This window comes from Staurois parvus, unplaced genomic scaffold, assembly GCF_062004578.1.
Source record: "Staurois parvus isolate SC_StPar_1 unplaced genomic scaffold, SC_StPar_1.0 ptg000090l, whole genome shotgun sequence".
NCBI lineage: Eukaryota > Metazoa > Chordata > Amphibia > Anura > Ranidae > Staurois > Staurois parvus.
The window spans coordinates 16,598,378-16,624,009 of NW_028317886.1; the positions used below are offsets into that span (position 1 = coordinate 16,598,378).

At 41.5% G+C, this 25,632-nt stretch overlaps 1 protein-coding gene across 2 annotated transcripts in view; it reads left to right on the forward strand.

Annotated features, from left to right (window-relative positions):
• FBXW7 (F-box and WD repeat domain containing 7) overlaps positions 1-25,632 on the forward strand; it is a 280,449-nt gene that overhangs the window by 102,337 nt on the left and 152,480 nt on the right. For both annotated transcript variants that reach the window (XM_089670455.1, XM_089670454.1), the window contains one exon: positions 25,017-25,592. In XM_089670455.1, coding sequence (XP_089526581.1) covers positions 25,086-25,592 — 507 coding nt within the window. In that variant the 5' untranslated portion in view covers positions 25,017-25,085. The remainder of the gene's footprint in view (positions 1-25,016; positions 25,593-25,632) is intronic.

Consider the following 25,632-nt stretch of genomic DNA (forward strand, 5'->3'; position numbering starts at 1 on the left):
CAGCAAAATGGCAGCCTCCAGCAAGAAGAAACAGGAGCAATTCTAAAGGCAATTTACAGCACACACTAATTTTAGCATAACTATTTTTTATCAGATTGGTATGGATAAAGTTCCTCTTAAACTGAACTGAAGTACAAATTGATGTAAACTAAACTGAGGATGGATGTGCAAACTGAATCCGTTTTTCTTTTGAAAAAATGTGGCTGAACGGATGACGTCCACGTGAAAAGGACCTCAGGGTGCACTGGGGGGGCAATGCCAGCAAAGATTTTGCCAGTGTCCAGTCACCTGAAGGACTTTTAAACTGTGACACACTAGAGGCCAGACTAGGAGGAAGACAGCTTACCAATGTGTTTTTGGTTTGTGGAAGGAAACTGAAACCTTATCAAACAGGGAGGGGAAATATTCATATCGCATACAGATCATGTGTCATTGGTTGAACATGAACTTAAGACCCTTAGCATTTTGGCACTCTGAATGATAATGTGCATGCATCCTTGCAAGGTATAGAAATGATAGAGATCAGGTTGTAAATTATGTTATAATGCTATCGTGTGGTAACGTTTGAAGAAAAAAAAAAACTTGTTTTGGCCTTAAAGCGGAGCTCCACTCAAAAGGGGAAGCTCCATTTGTCTGTTTCTTTCCCCCCCTCCACTGTCACATTTGGCACTTTTTCTGTGGGGATCAGATACCTGGTTTTGACATGGACCCGCTCACACTTTCAGCTCAGTTCGCTGTGGAGAACTAAGCCAGAAAGTTGGCCCCCCTCCTTACCCCCGCAGTCTTTTGGGACACTTCACAGATCCCAGAAGACTGCTAGACCAATCGGGGCACAGCGTGACTCACGCACGCGCAGTGGGCACCTGGCGGTGAGGCTGCGAGCGCTCACAGCCGGGTGCCCACGGTTGAGGTGCCAGCACCAGGGACAGATAGGAAGGCATGGGTGAGCACATTGCTGGATGCTGGGACAGGTGAGTGTGTGTTTTTTAAAAGTCTGCGTCTACAGTTTTTGTAGCTGCTGACTTTTAACATAAAAATGACTGGAACTCCGCTTCAATCGAAAGGGCTTTTGTTTGCATCATAACCGCTTTTCTCCCCATACAAGTCAATGGGAGGCAAAGGTTGCTTGAAGAGCGGCAATGCACCTTAAAAGGTACAAACCTTTTCTGCATATAGCTTGTAATTATATACCCAAAAGTATTGGGACACCCCTCCAAATCATTGGATTCAGGTGTTCCAATCACCTCCATGGCCACAGGTATATAAAATCAAGCACCTAGGCATGCAGACTGCTTCTACAAACGTTTATGAAAGAATGGGTCGCTCGCAGGAGCTCAGTGAATTCAAGTGCGGTACTGTGATAGGTTGCCACCTGTGCAACAGGTCCATCTGTGAAATTTCCTTATTACTAAATATTCCACGGTCAACTGTTAGTGGTATTATAAGTGGAAGCAACTGGGAACAACAGCAACTCTGCCACAAAGTGGTAGGCCAGGGGTCAGCGTATGCTGAAGTGCACAGTGCGCAGAAGTTGCCAGCTGTCTGCAAAATCAATAGCTAAAGACCTCCAAACTTCGTGTGGCCTTCAGATTAGCACAACAGTGCGTAGGGAGCTTCATGGAATGGGTTTCCATGGCCGAGCAGCTGCATCCAAGCCTTTACATCACCAGTGGACATATGTGGGTGCATCCATATTGCCTTTTTAAGCTCACGCACACTGGACATTTTTACAACTGCTGCTAGGGGTGTCACACATGATTTTAGCAACATTTAGTGGCAGAAAAAAAATAACCCACTGCCAGAGTGTCCTGGAGCAGCAGCGTTTTGGCTGAAAAAACGTTTGACGTGCTTAAACGCGTGTAAATGCACTTAAATGCTAGGTTCGTTTAGTGCTTGAGTGTTGGATTTATTTCAATGGCCAGGATAAATGATTTATTATGGCCAATTATTTTAATTAACCCCCAAACGCATGATGCGGTAACGCAGTACACAAGCACCAAGAGTTTTTTTGGCCAACATGCTGCTGGCATCTAGGGGAGTAAAAATAATTGACTGTTCATGAGGCCTTACACCTGCAGACTCTAGCTCTGTGTAAGGTAAAGCAGGACACAAAGAACAGGTAAAATTTTTAAAGTAAATGTAGCTGTAGGTAAATAGAATCGAATGTACCAATGATGGTCACTGAATTTATGTTAAAAACCTGAGAACGACCTTAGAAGTCATATTAATTTGCTTTCCTCCGTTGCCCACCTGTGGGAAAAGCAATCTGAAGATTGGATATGTTAAGGGTGAATGATGGCATAAGCTGAAAGAGGCATGTGAGGGGATTGTTCACAGAAAATGTATTCCTGCTTTATTACAATATGTAGTAATCTAGTGTTTGAAGTACAGCATGAATACCATGAATCCACCTGGAGAAGTTTGTTTGAACAGGCTGGCTTTTGGGAAGTTTAGAACGGTACATACTGTATGTGCATGGGCTGTCAGGTGTAGGATGTCACAATTTGGGACTGTTTATGACTTTGTAGGAAATGGGCTGTAAAGATTCCTGCTATATCTGGCATAAAGGAATTCTTGCCTTGTATTTTCTGTTTGAATGACATCACACAAAGAGGTAATTGGATGATAAGGAGTGGATGTATTTTGTTTATTGCAATCAGAGCTAACAACTGCAGTTAATTAGATGGCTCTTGCTTACGGCAAAAGACACATTAGTTATATAGTCTCTGCTTCCTCCTCTGCTTTGTGTTCCTCAGAATTGTATCTGCAACTCATAAAGCAATTTAATCTCTGTGCCTTATAGGAGTAACACTAACTAAACCCAAATGTGGTATTTCAGTTTTACAGTTTTGCTGAGTGGTTTATGAATATTTTGGCTGGAGACATCCATAGATATAAGTTGATGGTCATTGTTGTTTATGTAGCAGTGTGGGCACCAGTAAGTGCCTTCTGGTTGACCATAGCATTCTTGTTCATATGACATTCTGAAAGGTGTGGTATGATTGCACTGATTTCTGTGGCTATGTTTCTTTCAGTGTCCAGCGCAAGATGTCTTCAACCATTTTTTTTTTGTCTTATCTCATATGTTTGCCCCAAGGCCAAATGAGGCCACTTTCCCTTCTGATTTCACTGCAACGTGGACTGCATAAATAATGGGAGAGCTTGTTATCTCTTTAAATTTGTTTCCTTTTATTTTAGCTGTTGATTCTGCACAGTTCCTGTTGTACAATGACAACGCTCATTGTACAACAGGAAGCTTTCTATGAAGGAACAGAGCTGTTACCCTAAGACATTTTAGCAGAACACAACTTACCCCCACCCCCCCTCCCATCAGTCTATTGGAAAATGTGTTTTTATTGTTGTTTTTTTATAAACATACAGTAGATGAGGTATTTCTTCTGTCTGCTTCCTATTGAATAGTGGGAAGGTTTAGATTGTTTTTCCTCATGTGTTCTACCTGACAGCTATCAGAGTGTGGAGAAATCTCTCAAGGTGGACATTACAACCATATACAGAGGTTCTAACCCTTGCACGCTGTATCCAAAACTTTAAGGCTCTATGCACACTAGCGGTTTTTTTTTTATTAAGCTTAAAAAATGCTGGAAAGAATGCTGGATAAAAAGCGCTGGTAATAGTGTGTTTTTTAGTAGCGTTTAGGAGCATTAGCGTTTTATTTGCGTTTTTACAGTACATGTAGAAAAAATCTGTTTAAAGTGTTTTAGTAGCATTTAGGAGCATTTAAGTTTTTTTTTTCTGCTGGAAAAACGCTCCAGAAAACTTTACAAAACCAGTTTTTTTTTCCAGCTCCTAGATGCTGAAGTGCAAAAAATGCTAATAGCCTAAAGTAGTGTGCATGGACACATAGGATAACACTATCTTCTAGGAGCAGAAAAAAAAACACTAAAATATAAACTGAAATCTATACTTTCTAATCATGTGCCTTTAAGCAAGAAACTGCAAAAAATCTCTCCTGATTGGTACAGCCAAGCTATTAGTGGAGGTCTGTGGACACTTCTAGGCAGGTTTTATTACTTGCTACATGCCCAAAACATTTTCTTGCAGCAATTTTCCAAAATATAAACTTGAGTAAAATTACTTTCATTTTACATATGTAAAACTATATTATTGGGTGCATATATAGTACTAAGTAGACGGAAAACACTAATGAGGTGACTGAGTCTTGTAGCACGCTTCTGTTGGGAGTTCACACTGGGAATGCCATCTTCAATGAATTACTTAATGACTATGGTAGGAAAATTAGACTGTAAGCTCCGCTGCTAAAAGAACTGTTGAGACTGGTTCCCCACATTGTGTTGGTAAGGTATTAATGAATAAATGATTTAGCCATACTTTCTATCCTTCTTCTCCTAGGTGTCACATTCCACAACTGTGTTGTTAGGGTGAAAGCTGCTGCGGCTGCTTTCATTTCAGTTCAGCGTAGTTTCATATTACTTGTATTTATATGCTACCCACTTTAAACTGCTGGCTAATTATAGAAATGAATGTATATTTTAGAAAAAGGGTGACCTGCAGTTTGCCAAGGATGCAGGATTTGCATTTTTTGGAAGACCGTGGCCTGTTTGTCCTTGTTGATTATAGTGGTCTTTCTGAATTGATGAAATGACAGTATGTATCCCAGTCTTTCTTTATCCCCACCCCTGTCTAAGTCGTCCAGGTTTGTTGGCTTTTTGTAGCATCTAGTAGAAAACTGGAGTTGATATTCCTTTGAACATGCATTAAGAAAAACAATTATGTTGTTAATTTTCATTATGTAATTGCTGATTCATTTCAGCATGAGAATCGGTGAACGGATGATTAGGTATTACTGGTGATTGTTGCAGACTGTCTGGCTTCATAATTAATGTAATGTGGTATGCAATGACTTCTTTATTGACCTCTGTTTAGATTACCGTTTAACAAAGAGGACCAACTCTTAGTAGACAGTTGTCATGTCTGTATTATGTAGTCATCATGTTAGGGAATCTATAATATTAGTTTAGTGTGCATTAATTTTTCATTATTATTGTAAAATTTGCAATTGCAAAAAAAAAAAATTGGCTACATTTCACTTGCTTTCTGTTTTGGTATTTTTATTATCTATATCCTTTATAAATTTGTAAATGCTCTGTGAAGTTGTCGTCATTGTATCAGGGAGCTGAATACTATCCATATTTAACACAAACTTGTCATTTTTTTTAAAATATGCTGTTTTGATTACATTAGTATTAAGCAGGCCCCTAGAGTTGCCTGCATCTGCCTTCACTGAAATTTCCAAATCCTTATCCATTCTAATATCCACCTCTTGCATCTTCCAGTTTGCCCATCGCTGTGATGGGTGACTTCACTGGTTATCCGGGAAGTATTGAACATCTCTAGTACGTCCACCTAATTGCAGATTTATTCAGCAAAGGTGTACAAGTCACATCCTTCCAAGACTCCACCCTTCAGAAGGAATGGACACCTGGCAGGGTTTGATTCCTACAATTTTACTGAATATACTTGTAGTTCGTTCCTTTTTATAGTAGCATCTGGCAGTGAGAGTTGGAACAGGTTTTTTTGGAGGTTATGCACTTGGTTTTCAAGAGGATAAGAGAGTGGGGCTTTGTGAGTGGAAGTGCGGAACCCTAGGAAAGGGCAACTCAGATTTCAGGTTCACCATTAAATGTTGACATTTTCATATTATAGTGCCCCAAATTTTAAAGTTAATGCAAGTGCTAGTTACTTGGCTGTTATAGTGACACTTTGGCTTTCATAATTTGACTCTCTGGCTTAGAACAAGTGCTGAAATAAAGATTTCTGATTTAAGATTTGATGCTGATCTTTCAGTCTTTCCTTTTGCTCCTGGCAATTTAACTGATCAGAACGAAAGGTAGATTGGTATACATTCCCATAGAGGTCTGCATTAAAGCGAATCTGTATAAACAAGGCATATACTCAGTTAAAAGAGAAGTATGGCTTTTGAAAAAAAAAAAAATAAAGATTTATTTTCACATAGGTGAATGCAGTATTGATTCGAGGTGCAACATTGATCCAATTTTGCATCTGTTCCCCACCACCTCAAACACCGCTGATCACTCAGTTCTCTCTGCTTTGAGCAGAGATCAGTGGCTCTCAGTCAGCGGCTTTCAGAACTCACTGGAGCATTTGGATGTGGAGAGGGCGGGAGCTGCTCGCTGAGATCCTGACCCAGGTAGTGGTCCAGGCTTCTGGGTGGATTCTGACTTTAAAGTCAGGATCTTTTCAGAGCCTGGACCAATTGAGTGACATAAGCTGACAGTGTTTTAGCCAGCTGTCAGCTGAAAATGGATCTCTTTTAAGGACTTTTTGTTGTTTTCTAGACTTTGCACATAGATGTTTTTTGGAACAGGAGCTGTGAGGCACAATGGCTGTACGTTATTGGTGAACTATAGACGTAGTCTGCATATGTAACAAAGTAAAACTGGTGTCCCCAGATACATATATTCACAAACCATGCACAGCAATGTTTTTAAACATTACCCGTTATTGAAAAATATATGTCATGTGCTGGGTTCTTAGCTCTACGTGCAAGGGTTTTGGTACAGGGGTACTACAAAAAAAAAAATATCCTACTGCACCAAAATGGCACCAGAAGATGATGCTTTGAGAAATGGTATTCATTCATCTCATCCATAAAATGAATGGCTATTATGCTGCAGTAGTGGCTTCTATTCTTTAGTTATTTGGAGGAATTTGCATATGTTGCATGTTTTTGTTCCAGTTATGGGAAATAAAGAAGCCATTCACAGCCAGGTGAACTAGTATTGGAGGTCAGCAATGGCACCAGCTGTCTTTCTCTTATGAGATTTGCACAGTGCCTTAAAGTATTCATACCACTTGAAATTTTCCACATTTTGTCATGTTACAACCAAAAAACGTACATGTATTTTATTGGGATTTTATGTGATAGACCAACACAAAGTGGCACATAATTGTGAAGTGGCAGGAAAATGATAAATGGTTTTCAAAATTTTTTACAAATAAATATCTTTAAAGTGGGGCGTGCATTTGTATTCAGCCCCTTTTACTCTGATTCCCCTTACTAAAATCTAGTGGAATCAATTGCCTTCAGAAGTTACCTAATTCGGAAATAGAGTCCACCTGTGTGTAATTTAATCTCAGTATAAATACAGCTGTTCTGTGAAGCCCTCCAGAGGTTTGTTAGAGAACATTAGTGAACAAACAGCATCATGAAGGCCAAGGAACACACCAGACTGGTCAGGGATAAAGCTTTGGAGAAGTTTAAAGCAGGGTTAGGTTTATAAATAAAAAATATTCCAAGCTGTGAACATCTAATGGAGCACTGTTAAGTCCATCATCTGAAAATGTATGGCACAACTGCAATCCTACCAAGACATGGCCATCCACCTGAACTGACCGTCCAGGCAAGGAGCACATTAATCAGAGAAGCAGCCAAGAGGTCCATGGTAACTCTGGAGGAACTGCAGAGATCCACAGCTCATGGGAGAAGCTGTCCACAGGACAACTATTAGTCATGCACTCCACAAATCTTGCCCTTATGGAAGAGTGAAGAAAGCCATAAGAAGTCCCCTTTGCAGTTTGCGAAAAGCCATGTGGGGGGACACAGCAAACGTAGAAGAAGGTGCTCTGGTAAGAAGAGACCAAAATTGAACTATTTGGCCTGAACGCAAAATGCAATGTGTGGCGGAAAACAGATGCTGTACATTACCCCGAACACACCATCCCTACTGTGAAACATGGTGGTGGCAGCATCATGTTGTGGCCATTCTTTTTTTTTTTTGTCAGCAGGGATAGGGAAGCTGGTCATAGTTGGTTAGATGGATGGAGCCAAATACAGGGCAATCTTGGAAGAAAACTGGTTTGAGTCTGCAAAAGACTTCAGACTGGGGTGGAGGTTCACTTTCCAGTAGGACAACGACCCCAAACCTACAGCTAGAGCTACAATGGAATGGTTTAGATCAAAGCATATTCATATGTTTGAATGGCCTAATCAAAGTCCAGACCTAAATGCAATTGAGAATCTGTAGCAAGGCTTGAAAATTGCTGTTCACAGATGCTCTCCATCCAATCTGACAGATCTTGAGCTATTTTGTAAAGAAGAATGGGCAAACATTTAACTCTCTCATACCCAAAAAGACTTGCAGCTGTAATTGCAGTGAAAGGTGGTTCTACAAAATATTGACTCGGGAGCTGAATACAAATGCACGGCACACTTTTCAGATATTTATTTGTTAATAATTTTGAAAACTATTTATCATTTTCCTTTTACTTCACAGTTATGTGCCACTTTGTGTTGATCTATCACACATAATCCCAATAAAATACATTTATGTTTTTGGATGTAACATGAAAAAATGTGGAAAATTTCAAGGGGTATGAATACGTTTTTCAAGACTGTATTTGAACCTGATTCCAACTTCAATATATCTTAAGTGCTCTAAATAGACTATAGCTTATTTTTTATTTACAAGCTGGACATCCTTGGATATAGAGGATTAGTTTTGATTGGCCCTTGGGTTAACTGGAATAAAATTACCTACTAGAAAACAGCACTTCAATTTAGCTGCAACGTTCCTGATGATGTGTGGGCATATTGGTCTGCTGTTGAACAGAAGCAGTTTCCATTTCTATTCGAATACTTAGGTAAAATACTGACTGCAAGCTCTAGTGCAGGGGTTAGGCAACCTTAAAGAGGTGGAGATCTACCTGAACAACATGAGAGAAGCCAAAGATGACTGGGCACAATATCGCCTGATCGCACCTGTTTTAAAACACTAATTGCCATACTGCCGTGTCACAATTGCAGGTTTATATCAGATGGTAAGGAGGCAATCTATCACCTCCTCACCACCTGTCAAACATACTCAGATTGCTTTTCATAGGAGCAGCAGTGCCTGCTGCACTTGTGAATGAGCCCTTATTTGCATTTGGCCACGACCACCTTAGGTCTTGTTAACACGTAAAGTTGGGAGGTGGTAAAAACCTGCAGTTTAGTGGCGGTTGTACTACCCCAAATCCCTGCCCTAAAGCTGCAGAGGCAGCAGTCAAAGGTGTACACATGCTGCAGCAGGAATTAAACCCCCTGTTGCTTTTGCTGGGTGCTACCACCTGCCAATCGTGACCCATTCAAGTAAATGAGGCCACTCTGCAAGCGTCCCACAACTGCATGCTTCTGCAGGGTCCAAGGGGTTGGCAGGTGGTGAGAAAGCAACACTGCACTGCCTGCTTTAACCCCTGGTTTGCTGTACTGCACAAGGTTGCAGTCACTTGAATGGGTCATGCTTTGCAGGTGCTACACCCACCAACCATGACAGGGAGTGTAACTCCTACTGCGACGTGTGTACACCCTTGGCCACTACAGCTGAAGGAGGTGCTGTTGGGTCGGGAGTGGTAAAAACATTTCTTAACTTTGGCGGTTTACCACCCCCCAGATTGCAAATGTAAATGAACCCTTACTGTTCTTTTTTTTTTTTTTTTTTTTTAATTCAAATATTTATTAAATTTTCATATTTATAAATACATATAAAAAAAAAAAAAGAGAGGAAAAAGAAAGGAGAACATAACAATACATTTCATCGACATTCTCATATAACATATAAAATTCTTAATCCTATCTCCCTCTATTACCTCCTTTTTTTTTTTTTTCCCTTACCTCTACCCCTACACCCTACCACATCCCTCCACCCTCCCACTCTGCATTTTTATCTTACTTCCTTCCCTATAAAATCAAGAAACTTCTCTTATCATTGCTTCATGTATATTCATTTGATGTACAAAATCTTCCCATTTCTCCCATCTCCTATTATATATCTCCATCTTATCTTCTTGGATATAATACAATTTCTCCATCTTACTAATCTGATTTACTCTTTCTACCCAGTCCTTTTCTCTCGGAACCTCTAAACTATGCCAGAATTTAGGTATCAAACCCTTTGCTGCATTCACAAAGTACCATATACCCGAATTTTTATATTTATTCACTGGTAAATCTGTTTTATGTAGTAAGCACACTTCTGGATCTAATCCTATCTTTATCCCTGAGATTTTCTCTATTAAGTTGACCGTTGTCTCCCAAAACTTTTGAATCCTTGGGCACTCCCACCAAATATGAAACCACGTACCAGTCTCACCACACCCACGCCAGCACTCTTGTATTCTCTCTACACCCATTTTATGTTCCACATTTGGTGTGATGTGCCATCTTACCAAACTCTTATAATTTACCTCCACCTCTCTCATGCTAATGTTCTCGTGTGTGAGTCTATATATTTTCCTCTGTTTATCCTCATCTATCTCTACCCCCAAATCCTTTTCCCATTTTTCTATGTACATTGGTTTTACTTCCGTGACTAACTCAGTGAGAATTTTATAGATTTTTGCCGTGCCCCGTTTTCCATCTCCCCGTGATTCCAACAACCTCTCAAACAAGTTCCACTCCTTTCTCCCTCTTATAGGTTTTGGAAGACCCTCAACGAAGTGTTTTAATTGGTGATATTTCCACTCATCAATCTTAATAAAAAGTTCCCTTCCACCTTTCTTTAAATCTTTCAATGTTTTCAATTTCTGTCCATCCATAATATCCCTTAGTTGAATGTCTTCCTTTTTAATCCATTTTCCCATACTCCCCTCATTACCTGGTGGAAAATACTCCATATTCCTTAGTGACATTAATTGTGAGTTAAAATCCCAATGCATATACTTATGTAAATTATCCCAAACCTTTAAAACATTCAGTGTAAACACACTCGTATCTTTTAAACCTCTATATTGTGGTGCCCATATATTTCTACTCAGGTCAACTCCACTCAGATCATTCTCTATCTTCACCCACCTTTTCCCCCTTATATTGAAGCCCGCCTCACTACCTGCCCCCTAGACCCTATCCCCTCTCGACTCCTCCAGTCACCCCCCTCTTCCCTCATCTGCTCCCTCACCCACATCTTCAATCTCTCCCTCTCTACCGGCGTATTCCCCTCCCCCCTAAAGCATGCGCACATCACCCCCATACTCAAAAAGCCCTCCCTGGACCCCTCTGACCCAAACAACCTCAGACCCATCTCCCTGCTGCCACTCACTTCCAAACTCCTGGAGCGCTTAGTCTACAACCGCCTAAGCGCCCACCTAACTGACAACAACCTCCTTGATCCACTACAGTCCGGCTTCCGTCCCCTACACTCCACCGAAACCGCCCTCCTCAAAATCACCAACGACCTACTTACCGCCAAAGCCAAAGGCGACTACTCTGTCCTCCTCCTCCTGGACCTCTCCGCGGCCTTCGACACAGTTGACCACCCCCTCCTCCTTAATAAACTATTCTCCCTTGGCATCAGAGACACCGCTCTCTCCTGGTTCTCCTCTTACCTATCCCGACGCTCCTTCAGCGTTTCCTACAATGGTGCCACCTCCCCTTCCCTCCCCCTCTCTGTTGGGGTCCCCCAGGGCTCTGTCCTTGGACCCCTTCTCTTCTCCATCTACACCTCCTCCCTTGGCAAACTCATACACTCCCACGGCTTCAACTACCATCTCTATGCTGATGACACTCAAATTTACCTCTCCACCCCTCACCTCACCTCCACTTTCTCCGCCCGCATCACTCACCTCCTAAACGACATCTCTGACTGGATGTCGCTCCATTTCCTCAAACTCAACCTCTCCAAAACCGAGCTTCTCGTCTTCCCTCCTGCCCGCGCCCCCCCCCCCCCATCCTATCCATCACTACTAACATCACCACCATCAATCCCGCCCCGCAAGCCAAAGTCCTTGGGGTCATTCTGGACTCTAACCTCTCCTTCCAACCTCATGTCAAATCACTGACAAACACATGCAGGCTCCACCTCCGCAATATCGCCAAAATACGCACCTTCCTTACCCCAGACACCGCTAAACTACTTGTGCACTCCCTGATTATCTCACGCCTTGACTACTGCAACTCCCTCCTCACCGGCCAACCCCAGTGCAAACTCTCCCCGCTTCAGACCATCCTGAACTCAGCTGCCAGACTCATCCACCTCACCAGCCGCTCCACCTCTGCCACCCCCCTCTGCCTCTCCCTCCACTGGCTCCCTATCGCCCAACGCATCAAATTCAAACTACTCACTCTGACCTACAAAGCCATTCACAACACTGCCCCTAACTACCTCACCGACCTGATTCCCAAGTACCACCCTACCCATACCCTTCGCTCTTCACAGGACCTCCTTCTATCTTGCTCCCTGGTCTCCTCCTCACACGCACGTCTGCAAGACTTCTCCAGGTCCTCCCCCATCCTCTGGAACTCACTACCCCAATCCATCAGACTGTCACCTTCCCTCCTCACCTTCAGGCGCTCCCTGAAAACCCACCTCTTCAGGGAAGCCTACCCCACCCTCACCTAACTGCTGCTCTCCTTCATTCCTCCTACCACTCCATCCCCCACAGCCACTTCCTCCTGTACCACTACCCCCTCCCTCCCAGATTGTACGCTCGAAAGAGTAGGGCCCTCTTACCCCTCGTGTGCTGTTCGTAGCTGCTGTAATGTTTCATGTATTGTCCCCCCCTCTATTGTACAGCGCTGAGCAAACCCTTTGGCGCTATATAAACTCAATGTAATGTAATGTAATATTGTGTGTCCAATCATAAATTCTTGTTAAAACTACAGCGTTATAGTATCTCCTAAAATCTGGCACTCCCAATCCCCCTCTCTCTTTACCTCTACTCATCAAGTCATAGGATATTCTAGATTTTTTATTTTTCCATATAAATTTTGTTATCTTTTTAATTTCTTTAAAAAAGGCCTCTGGGAGTCTTATTGGGATCATCTGAAATTTATACAAGACTTTGGGTACAATTATCATTTTTATCAGATTTATTCATCCTAACCAGGAAGGGGTTCCTCCTCCCAGTTTCTTCAGTTCCTCCTTAATCTCGTTTAAAGGAGAAATATAGTTTAATTTATACAATTTTGTATATGAAGCAGTAAGTTTAACCCCTAAATATTTTATCTCTCTATCTCTCCATATAAAAGGGAATTCTTTTTGTATCTTTTCTTTCTCACTACTTGGAAGATTTATATTCAAGATCTCAGTTTTTGTCAGGTTGAATTTCAAATTTGATATTTCCCCATACTCTTTTAAACTTTTTATTAAATTCGGGAGTGTTATCCTAGGATTTCCCACATAAAACAACAGGTCGTCTGCAAAAGCTGCCACCTTATGTTTAGTTTCCCCTATTTGTATTCCCTTTATATCTACGTTCTTCCTAATTGTTTCTAACAAAGGTTCCAATGATAACACATACAGCAATGGGGACAATGGGCATCCCTGTCTTGTCCCATTTGACATCCCTATAGGCTGACTTTTCACCATTAACCAAAATAACCGCGGATGGCATTTTGTACAACTTTCCTATCCATTCCCTCATTCTACCACCTACTCCCATGATCTCTAGGGTATCCATCATAAAGCTCCAGTTTACTCTATCAAAAGCTTTTTCTGCATCGATCGAGAGCACCACTGCCGGGGTTTTCCCTTTCTTAGCTTTCTGGATCAACAACAGAGTTCTAATTCCGTTATCTCTACCCTCCCTCCCCGTTACAAACCCAACCTGATCTCCCTGGATCCATTCTGGCATCAAGTCTTTCATCCTATTTGCTAAAACCTTTGCATATAGCTTTGTATCTATATTTAGGAGTGCAATTGGCCTATAACTAGAACATTGAGTAGCGTCCTTCCCTTCCTTGTGTATAAGTGTTACATGGGCTTGTAGGGATTCCTGTCTAATCTCCATTTCTCCACCCAGGGCATTCATATACTCCTTCAATTTAGGTATTAACAGTTCACTATATTTTTTATAATACCTCACGGTATATCCGTCTGGGCCAGGGCTTTTCCCCACCTTAGTATCTTTTAATGCTATTTTTATTTCCTCCTGTGTGATTTCTAATTCCAGGGATTTCAATAGATCTTCATCTATCTTTGGTAGTCCTGCATTTTTTAAATATACCCTTCTCTTTTCTCTGTTCTCATTTTCACTATTATTTACTAAGTTTTGAGAATTAATATTATACAACTTACTGTAATAATCCTTGAACACCTTCCCGATCTTTCTCTCTTCTTTTTTGCCCCTAGCGCAATCAATATACCCCTAATATAAACCTTATGGGACTCCCAGACAGTGGCCACTGAGACATCCCCTGTTTCGTTCTCCTGAAAATATCTTTCCATCTCCTTTCTGATCTGCTGATCAATCTCTTGGTCTAGTAGAAGGGCCTCGTTTAACCTCCATCCTACCCCTCTTGTCAGTTGTCTCCCCCATCTTACCTTCATTATAACTGGGGCATGGTCTGAGAGAGTCATTGTCTCTATTTCTACTTTAACCACCCTCTCAATAAGTTGATGTTCTACCATTATATAATCCAATCTCGAGTAAATCTCGTGTGCATTAGAGAAAAAGGTATAGTCTCTTTCCTTTCCGTGCATTATTCTCCATATATCCACTAGTTGACCCTCATGTATCTCCTTCTTTAAGGTCCTCATAGACCTACCTCCCTCTCCTTGCACATGAGAAGTTGTATCCATCTGTGGATCTAAACATAAATTCAAATCTCCCGCCACTATCAGTCTTCCCTTTTTAAAGTCCATCAATTTTCTTAATATCCCTTTCAGGTATACCTCTGGTCTCTTATTTGGGCAGTAAATATTCGCTATTGTACACTCTATTTCCTGCAATCCACCTTTCAAAAACAAGAATCTCCCCTCAGGATCCGTCTCTCTCTCCTCCACCTTACATTTTTAGCAAACCCAATTGCCACCCCTTTAGCTCTCTTAATTGGGGAGTCTGCATAAAACCATGTTGGATAATTTCTGGTATTTAATTTAATATTTGACTTAATCTCAAAATGCTTCTCCTGTAAAAAAAACTACCGAAGCTTCTCTATGTTGCAACTCCTTAAATAGCTTAAATCTCTTCCCAGGACTATTCAACCCCTTTACATTATATGTTATAAATTTTATTTCTTCCATATTTCTTGTATACATCTCATCCCTATGCAGAGTATTTTTAAAACCTTCCCCCTATACCATCTTTCTCCCCCTCCCCCGCCACAACCCTCCCCTTTCCCCTCCCCCCTCCCCCCTCCCCAACATCCTCCTCCCCCCTCCCCTCTCGGCAACCCTTTCAATCCTCCCCCCTCCCCCTCTCACCCCCCCACCCACCAGGCCTATTTTTTGCCATCTGATCCTTTGTGAGCCTAATGTCACCTTTGGATCTTAACCCTGAGGTAGAACTCTAACCTTGTACGGTTCACCTTACCTCCATTTCCCTCAATGTTCCCCTTTCCATCCCTTCTCTATTCTTTCTTCTAACTTGCTGCCATTCCTCTTTTCCCTCAGCATTTATCCCTCCTTCTTCCTCCCAACCTGGAATCTCTACTCTTTGAATGTTATGTTTGTCAACAAAAGTCTCTCAATTCCTCGGGAAATCTCAGGTATGCAGTAACTCCATTCTTCCATCCGATTAGACACATTGAGCCACTCCATCTATATTGTATATTCTGTTTTTTCATCTGTTCTATTAGTGGTCTCAATGATCTTTCTCCATAGTGTCTCAGGTGTCAAGTCTGCAAAAATTTGTATATTTTTTCCTTCGTACTCAATATTATATCTTCCTTTTATCTTCTTCCATATTTCTTCTCTCTCTCCATTTTTATTAAATTGAACCACTACATCTCTCGGTCTCTCTTCCACCCGATCTCGTTGGACCCTTCCTGATCTATATATATTGTCTAATAGGAATGTCTCTGTTCTGGATCTACCCACTTCTCCGAGTCCCTTTCTTCCTTCTCTGTCCGCTTCCCTCCTGGGTAACCGGCAGTCAGGAGTATTTCTCTATTACAGCGGCTCCGACTCCATAGAAGGCCAGCCGCTTTTCTCTCCTTCCTCTCCTGCTGAACCGGATCGATGAGCCTGGTCCACCTGCACTGTCAATGAGAGAGCTGGTGTCTCCTCCTAAGTCGGGAAGCCAGCCGGCCTCTCTGTCTCCCAGTGCTCCCTTTCGGCAGGTCACGTGACCGACTCGCGTCACCTGTACTCCCAGCAGTCTCGGGCGGGAGGTTCTCAGCCGTCCCGCCGTCCAGGACTCCTGCAGCTCCGTCTTCACCGCTTCGTCCTCGGGACCCCCTCTCACCAGTAGGTTTTTAGCCGGGCACCTTTGCAGCTTACATGGGGAACATCTAGGGAAGGAGGGCGGTCATCCTATGGAGAGCGCTCACATCGCCCTCTCTCGCGCCGCCATGATTCGGCTCCTCCTCCTCACCAACCCTTACTGTTCTGAGCCCCCTATAAAGCTGCTTTCACACCAATGTGCTGCGGATTACCTGCACCATAGGTGCAGTGCATCTTCCACTTTCCTGGGTTAGCTGCACTTTGCCATACACTTCTATTATATCCTGCAGGTGTGGTACACTTTCCTGCATTCTGGAGTTTTGAGGCACTTTCAGACAGTGCACCAAACCCATAGGACAGGGGTATCAAACTGGCGGCCCTCCAGCTGTTGTGAAACTACAAGTCCCATCATGCATCTGCCTTTGGGAGTCATGCTTGTAACGGTCAATCTTGCAATGCCTCATGGGACTTGTAGTTTAGCAACAGCTGGAGGGCAGCCAGTTTGACACTTGTGCCATAGGCAGCACAGTGGCTAAATGGTTAGCACTTCCGCCTGGCAGTACTAGGGTCGTTGGTTCGAATCCCAACAACAGCACCACCTGCCAGGAGTTTGCATGTTCTCCCTGTGCCTGCGTGGGTTTCTTCCAGGTACTCCAGTTTCCTCCCACACTCCAAAGACATGCTGGTAGGTTAATTGGATCCTGTCTAAATTGTCCCTAGTATGTGTATGTATGAATGTGAGTTAGGGACCTTAGATTGTACACTCCTTGAGGGTTAGGGACTGATGTGAATGTACAATATATATGTAAAGCGCTGCAGAAATTGATGGCGCTATATAAGTACCTGAAAGAAATAAATAATAAATAATAGGATATAAATAGGTTTATGTCTAAGTGCAGCAAACACACAGCAATAATATTTGAGGAAACCCTGTGCAACGGGGAGATTAGGGTCTATAGGCTGCTACTAGCAACAAACACAAGTGTGTGGTAATAAAGCAATTAGGATGCTGTGCTGCCCCTCCTAAAACTGTGAGATCATTTTAAAGCGATAAGTGCGTATATAAATCCCACTTTAAAATATACGCGTTTGTATAAGTGTATTGTGCTACAATACACCTCCCTCCTCAATGGAGATATATATGTAATCACAACTCTAAAAATTAACCTAAATCACAATAGTGTGTATCTTGATAAAATGCTCCTACAATCCACCATTATGTGTTGTGCTACAATACACCTCCCTCCTCAATGAGTAAATATGTGATCACAACTCTAAAGATGAACATAAATAACATAAATAATATTGTGTACCGTGCTACAAAACACCTCTCTCCTCAATGAGGATACTTCTACAATCCTCCATGATATATCATGATACAATGCACCTCCCTCCTCAATGAGGATACCCGTACGATGCTCTTTGATAAATATAATTGTAAATATATTACTTTGATGATGGAGAACATGAAACATATAGTAAAAACTATAAACCAACGTGTAAATGTTGAAGGAACTACAAAACACCTTCCCCCCTAATGCAACACAGAGTTTTTGTGCTGATAATTGTCCTTAGGAAACATCAATATATAACAATAAAATATACAATACAATGTGTCTGTCAGCTCATGTTATAAACTCCCAGTACTACAAAACACCTTCCACATCTTAAATACAATGGTGACTTGGTGTTACTTTAAAATTGTCTCACAGTTTTAGGAGGGCAGCACAGCATCCCAATTGATTTAAACCCACAGCAAAGCTGCAGATACACTGCACTGCACCTGTGGTGTGGGTAAACTGCAGCGTATTTGTGTGAAAGCAGCCCTACACTATTATGTCCAGTGTATTGCTTCACACTGACCTGAAGATCTCTTCTTTCCTGCTGCTGGCACCACTCTGGAGACCGCTAGCTGGGATAAGAGATGGAGTGCAGTTGGTATGACTCTGCATGGGACAGGAGCCAGCACTACAGAGGAGGCATCAGCTTATGTGGTTCCTTACTACAGCTCTAGCTTTAGCCCAGACTGCAATCCACCAGTTGCCTGGCCATGATCTACAGGTTGCTGACCCCCGCTCTAGTGGTACATAGCTGGTCTGTTTTTCTTTCACATTTTTTTTCTTGAGGATAGACCTTTGTTTATCCCAATCATTTTTGAAATTCACATGCTGTTGATTTTAAAGCTACATTCCCAAAATTCAGCTGCTTTGTAAAATGTGCTTGCATACTATGAGTTAAGACCAACAAGGTGCATGCCACCTCATGGAACTGTCTCTTTTTAATTTACCTCTGACAGTCTTCTGGAGCTCCGGGAGTATAGCTATCATTATACTCCTGGCAGAAGAGATGCTGTGTTGTCTCAGATCACATAATATAAAGTACCTTAGATTGCACACCCCTTGAGGGTTAGGGACTGATGTGAATGTACAATCTATATGTAAAGTGCTGCGTAAACTGACGGCGCTATATAAGTACCTGAAATAAAGTACTCTGTGATTGGGCAGAAGGAGGGAAGGGGCGAGCACAGCGGCTGCATGCAACTCTAGAGCTGTGGTAGCTGAGACCAGAAGGTTCAGCGTTGGATCGCCTCTATGCTCCTGGTTCTCAGTAAAAATGTCAATTGTAATTTAAAAAGAGAAGTCCACGAGGTGACATGCACCTCAATTGACTTGACCCCTAGTAATCAAGCACATTTTACAAAGTGGATGAATTCCTGGAGTTTGGCTTTGATAATTGCTTACTATAATTCCATCAACAGACTGTGATGCTTTCTCCACAATTACTATCTTTATCAAGCTACACTATTATAATAATTTTTTGTCTCAAAACAATCATTGCTTAGTATCTTGTAACAATAGAATTGTTCTTGTAATTAGTATACAGTCTTTATGTCACAGTACAAAATGCAGTAACACAAGCCCAGGAGCTTATCACTCTATTAAATTGCTCTTGAGAACCTAATTTAGAAGTTACTTCTCTCAAATCCCCAAAAGTTTCTGAATTGGAACAAGTTTACACTGACAGCCTTGGACTTGTATTTATTATTTTTATTGCTTAGAGCTTTGTATTTGGAGAGCAAGTAATCTTTTTTGTTTCCCAAACTTCACAGTTGCGTAAAGAAGAGATGTAGACTTTGTCAAATGCATGGCTAAAGCTGGCCTGTGAGTTAAATGAAACCGATTCCCCCTCCCCACCAACACCCACTAACACTTTCTGACAGTGGTACTCATTGCTGCCAGATTTCACGGATCAGTGGCTGCAGCTAATTTGCTGAAAAGTGGTAGTAAACTCCACAAAGTACTTGGCTGCATTTTCCTGCAATGCAGTGGTTACATCCCTCGCTGGCTGGTGTCATCTTCTCACCAGGATACTTTTGGGTGCTGGATTTTTGGCTTCTTGATTAGCTGGCGGGGATTGCCAGACAGTCATATTGCGGGAGAGACATAGCATGTTTCTTCTGCAGTAAGAGCTGCCTGCCTGCACTGATTTTTAAATGATAGGTTTAGTTATGCTTTAATTTGCTAGTCAAGTTAATCAAAATTTGTGACGTGTACAAAATTACCTGCAATTGTCCTACATCCAGATTGGAGACACCCTAAGATAGGAAGTGTGTTACTGGCCAGATAACCAATAAAATAAATAAAGAGAAAAAAGCTAAAAAAAAAAAGAAAACCACACAAGCTACAACTTGATTCTTTTATTGCCCATGTTGTCATGTAACTTCTGATCTATTTTCTGTAATGGTGGCAGAGTGCAGGGGAAGCCGGGTCCTGCATCCTGGCAGTATCCACTGTTTGCCTGTGTGACAGAGAAACATTTTTGATTATTTCTATTGTTGGCTATTGTAAGGCATAACTGATATCATTATAAGGTCTACTATATGTGTAGATGGACTTTTTTGTGGTTGGATTGTTTTGAAGAAAAAGGTGTATAACTTGTCCAGTGGAAAGGGCCATGGAGTTGAGAACTGCATATATCAAATGAAAGCTCTTTTATTACTGGCTTCTAGATTTTGGCTGTACTTGTGGAAGAATGGTTCATAATACAGAATACTGTATGTAAGAAGCAAAAGCTCTGCTCTTATCCTGACTCAGCAGTTTGCTGTATTGCAGGGCACTTCTTCACTTTAAACCAGCAGAGTGTGGATGCCAGACTTGCAGAGATGTTCTCACAAAATTAAGGAATATTTGTACTGAGTTATTCAGGTTTTTCTTAAACCTCCAATTCCATTAGTTCTTTGTCCAGAGAAGTAAGTTGTATCTTTAGCTGTCCTTAGGATGCTTTCACATGGATGCGGTGTGGTTTTCCCGCAGTGCAGTGTACCTGCAGGTTTTGTGCGGATTACCTGTGCTTTACCATAGACTTCTGTTGCATCAGGAATTTTGGTGCACTTTCAGAAAATGCACCCAAACCGTCAGATGCTATAGAAGTCTATGGTAAAGCACAGGTAATCCGCACAAAACCTGCAGGTACACTGCACTGCATCAGCGTAAAAGGGGCCTTGATGCTGAGAGTAAGTATATTCACCTTCATATAGCTGTATTTATTTATTTCAGGTACTTATATAGCGCCATCAACTTACACAGCGCTTTACATATATATTGTACATTCACATCAGTCCCTAACCCTCAAGGGGCGTACAATCTAAGGTCCCTAACTCACAGTCATACATGTACTAGGGTCAGTTTTAGACAGGAGCCAATTCACCTACCAGCATGTCTTTGGAGTGTGGGAGGAAACCGGAGTACCTGGAGGAAACCCACGCAGGCACAGGGAGAAAATGCAAACTCCAGGCAGGTGGTGCCATGGTTGGGATTCGAACTAACAACCCTAGTATTGCCAGGCAGAAGTGCTAACCATTTAGCCACTGTGCTGCCCGTACTAGTATTAGCCGAATACAGTAGTGTGTGAAAGATGATTTTGCTATTGGCCTTTGTCCAATGCAACTACTGACCTCCTAGGGATGTGTTCAGTCCCAGGTAAAGCAAAGGAGTGTGTGATGGCACAAAAACATTTCATGTTATAAGGGATTTATTGCAGTGACTTGCTCTAATAGGTAAATTGCAGTTGGTCTGAGTGGCATATTTTGGCTAAATCTCCTTTAAAAACATCATATTGACATTTAATTATCTGACATCTAATTTTTAAATGAAATTTGCTGTTTTGCCAATGTTCTTCTAATGTTTCAAGTGTCTCTTTATGATTCCCTGCTAGTGTTTGCTCAGCCAACAAAAAAAGTCTAAGCATTTTTGGGTTGATTTGTATTTAGCACGTAGCATAGAATTTCAGGAATGCATTCAGTTTTATTGTGCTTTCCCAGATCTTTCAGCTGCAGAACCAAGGGAGCCCACGATGTGTTACTATTTTAGGTAGTGAACTGATTCAAATATTTTACTAACTTACTGGTCCTCTAGAAAAATGTTGGGATTTCTTTGACCGAGGCTGTGAAGCAAAGCCATGTGTGACTTTATTATAAGTACGCAGATGGCGTGTTTGTGTGCAAGAAGATAGTTTGTGTCATTTATGTACATTGTTTTCTTTTGCACTCCTTTTGTTAAAATAAAAAGCAAAATGTTATACATTAGGCCTGGCTCACACCAATGCAGTATGCGTTTTGTCTGTTTTTTGCAGTGCATTTTCTGCTGCATTTTTCATGTGCAGTTTTGATGCATTTTTTTTAATGCTTTTTGCAGGTTTTTTTTGGGGGTGTCAACTTGTTGGGCAGATTAAAAACGCAAAATGTGCCAAAAACTCACTACATTCATCTGCAGCGTCTCCTTTTGAAGTCTATTGAACCAAAAACACGTTTTGCATTTAAAAACATCCCTAACCCTTTCCAAAAATGCAGCGGCTCAAAAAGTATAGTGAACGTGTCCCATGGGAAATCATGTTAAATGGACTGTAGTACGTTTCTGTAAAAAGCACTAAAAAATGCATAGGTGTGAACCAGGCCTAACACTTTTACACACTTTCCCATAGAGTATGGTTGTTTTTAGAAATTGCCACTGACTTGTCAGTTTTTTTTTTAGATATTCAAATTGAAAATGAAAGTGTTCACATAGTTAAAATGATTTTGTTTTAGTTTTTATACTTGGTCGGAGCCGCACCGATTTCTAAAGTAGTGCATGCACTATTTTTGGTGCGATTTGCATAGACATCTGTATCAGGTTACTTGCAAAATGCACCTCAAATCGGCATGTGCGACTAAGGGCTTGTTCACACTTGACTTTATTTCTAACTCTTGTCAAACACCCCTATAGCTTTTGACAAGCGTTAGACAGGCATTTTGTGAAGCGTTTTAAACACTCCCAAAACACCCTATGCATGGTTTTGAGGCGGTTGATAGGCGTTTGCCAAGTGTTAAAACCACACCACAAACTCCTATAATGAAGTTTAAATGGTATTAACGCTCTGCAATCGCACCGCAAACACCGGCCGGGCGTTTGCGGAGCGGCACCATAGACTTGAATGGGAGGCTTCAACTCCTCCTGACTGGACCAGAAGCGTCAGTTTTGCCACGACGCGACGCTAATGCTTCCGTGTGAACAGCACTGTGTGCTGCCATGTGCAGAATTTTCAGAGGCGTATGAGTGTTAAAAACGCTTTCCAAACACCTGTCTGACGCCTGCTGACAAAGCTAGTGTGAATGTAGCCTTACAGTGAAGTCTCAGGATTTCAAAGTCGGGATCGGTGTGACCGGGGTGTTAAATGAGAATTACAGGTCAAATTTCAACATCTGTGGCTGTTTAAATTGCAATTAGTATCTGTGTATATAGTCAGTGAGTTTAACACTCACGTGGATGCACTAAGCAGGCTAGATATTGAGCCTGCCTAACAAGGTAATGAACTTTATAAAGGTGCAAAAAGGATCTCCAAAGCCTTGAATATGCCAGTCAGTACGGTTCGATCTCTTGATACCAAGAGACCAATGCCACAACAAATGCCCAGTGAGGTGTCATGGTGTTGTCAGGCATATTGTAACAGGTTTTTTTTTTTTTTTTTGTGGCATTAGCACAGCAAAGGCTTTTGATCAGGGCAATATCAACTATGTGATGATTAATGGCATGATAAGATTACTATCCTTAAATAAAAGACCGTTTTTTGGCATGATCAGTCATATTTTCAATATCGATACCAAATTTTCACCATTTCTGACAGAGTATGTACACTTTTGAGCACAACGGTAGCATGCTGTCTCCTTGCTTCTGTTTACATTTTGATATGCTGCTGATGGAACTGCGTTGAGATCTATTAGCTCTGCATTTGACTGAATAAGCCGTCCATCTGCTATAACCCACATGCTCCCTCCAGTGGCAGGCAAGAGCTTCTTCAGCAGAAAAGCAGAATGTGACCTGGAAGCTGTATTAAACCAAAAAGCAAGAATAAGAATTAATATATTGCAATTTATCAATTAGATGTGATGGCTGCATTATTTTTCTTTATCTTTGCTTTCTTTTATTTTCACCTTGTGATTGACCAGTAAGTCTGTTGTTTTTTTCAACAGAACAAGCTCTTCTGCAGATGTAGTAGTTAGACGGTTGAGACAAACCATTTATCACTGACAGGGATGCTTACAATGATCAGTTTTTTGTTGTTGCTGTAACTGCTTGTGTAATGGCAGTGTTAACTGGAGTTTAGCTTCAATTTGTTAGTGTATCTAAATCTGCCAGTGCATTCAACACTCCCCCAGATTGACAATGCTGATGTTCAAAGATGCCCCTGTGCTCCTTCATTCAGAGCAGAGGCACTCCAATACAGGAGGCATATTGCATGTTAGATCACCAGGTGAAAACAGAGGGAAAAAGGCCTAAGAAATGAAAACGCCACCACATCTAATAACTGTTAAGGTGCAATATATTATATTTTTTGTTTTAATATCGCTTAAGGTCCTAGATGGACAGCTTACTGATCTCTCATTGATAATGACAGCTGAAGGATCCTAAATAAAAGTTCTGTTTTCTTTTAAGTGAAGAAAAAGTATTTGCTTTCAATGCCCTCAGATTTTGTCTGCTACAATGGGCTGCCTTTTACCCACTCAGCAGAGAGGCAGTTTAATTGTTATGTACATATCATATAAAAATAACTTGTTTGGTGCTCTGTATTTAAACAAAGTATAGTACTAATTTTTAGTTCAATGGATCCCACTGTCTTTTTGGCACTTTTTTGTATTTGCAATTCCCATAGGAGTTAATGGAAGGTAGTTGTTTGTCCAAATGGCTAGCAGTCATTGGAGCCGTGGGAATTGAAGCAGATTATAAAGGTACAGCTGTCCTTAAATTAAAAGCAAAATGTGGGAATAAGAAAACAAAACAAACATACATACTCACCTAGATGGCTGCAACATTGATCCAATGCTGCAGCTGTTCCTCGCCGGCTCTACTCAAACAACTGAGCGATCAAAGACTGCTGATCGCTCAGTTCTTGGGTCATACTTTGAGCAGAGAGAGGTGACTGTTAGGTCTGAGGACGTAGGCACATAAGTTCCTGCGTCTTCAGATCTTTCTGAGGTGATTCCCCCACAAATAAACTAGTACTGAAGTGTCAGTGTTTGACAGTAATGCAATGTTTTCATTTTCCATACAGTGTGCAGCTAAGTCAAATAACAATTTCAGTAAATTCTTGTGTGTATTTAGCTACTGTCCTCCAATCCATTTTTACTAGGCCAGTGCTTAGAAGTATATTGTGAGCACCAGGAACATGTGCCAAGTGTAATTTGTGAGTTCAAATCCTGTCTTAATTACTTTTCCCATTTTAGTGTTACAGTAGCAGGTTAAACAATTTGTAACTTATTAATGAGATGCAATTGTATTTTGTTTTTTAATTGACTTGTTTGATGCGAGTGACACTTTTTTTTTTTTTTTATATATTCCTTTACAGAATGTGAAAGCGTTTGTCGCTTCACACAGTCTACTGAATGTCCATGAAGTAGCAAGCTGGCTTTTGGAAATGAATCAGGAACTGCTGTCTGTGGGCAGCAAGAGGCGACGTACTGGAGGCTCTGTGCGAGGTAATGCTTCCTCCAGCCAAGCAGATGAGGAGCAAATGAACAGAGTAGAGGAGGAGGATGAGCAGCAGCAGAATTCACGGCAGCAGGAGGATCAGCATATAGTGTTGAATGGAGATGTGGATGGCCCTGGTAGTGTGGATAGAAATGATTCCCAGCATGGACAGTTGGAAGAAAATAATAACAGCTGCGTTATAGCAGATCAGGAGTCTGAGGACCAACCTGAAGAACATGAGCCAGCAGAGGATGAGGAGGAGGATGAGGATCATGGTTGTGATGTGGATGAAGATGATGAAGAGGAAATGGATCAGGACAGTGATGACTTTGATCAATCTGATGACAGTAGTAGAGAGGATGAACGCAGAAATAGTAGTGACATCCCAAATTCTAACAGTATAATGGACATAACTCTTCACCAAAAGCCCACTCCTTTCCATACAAAAACAAAGGTGAGTGCTGCTTGTTATGTATAGCTGTGATATTTTACAT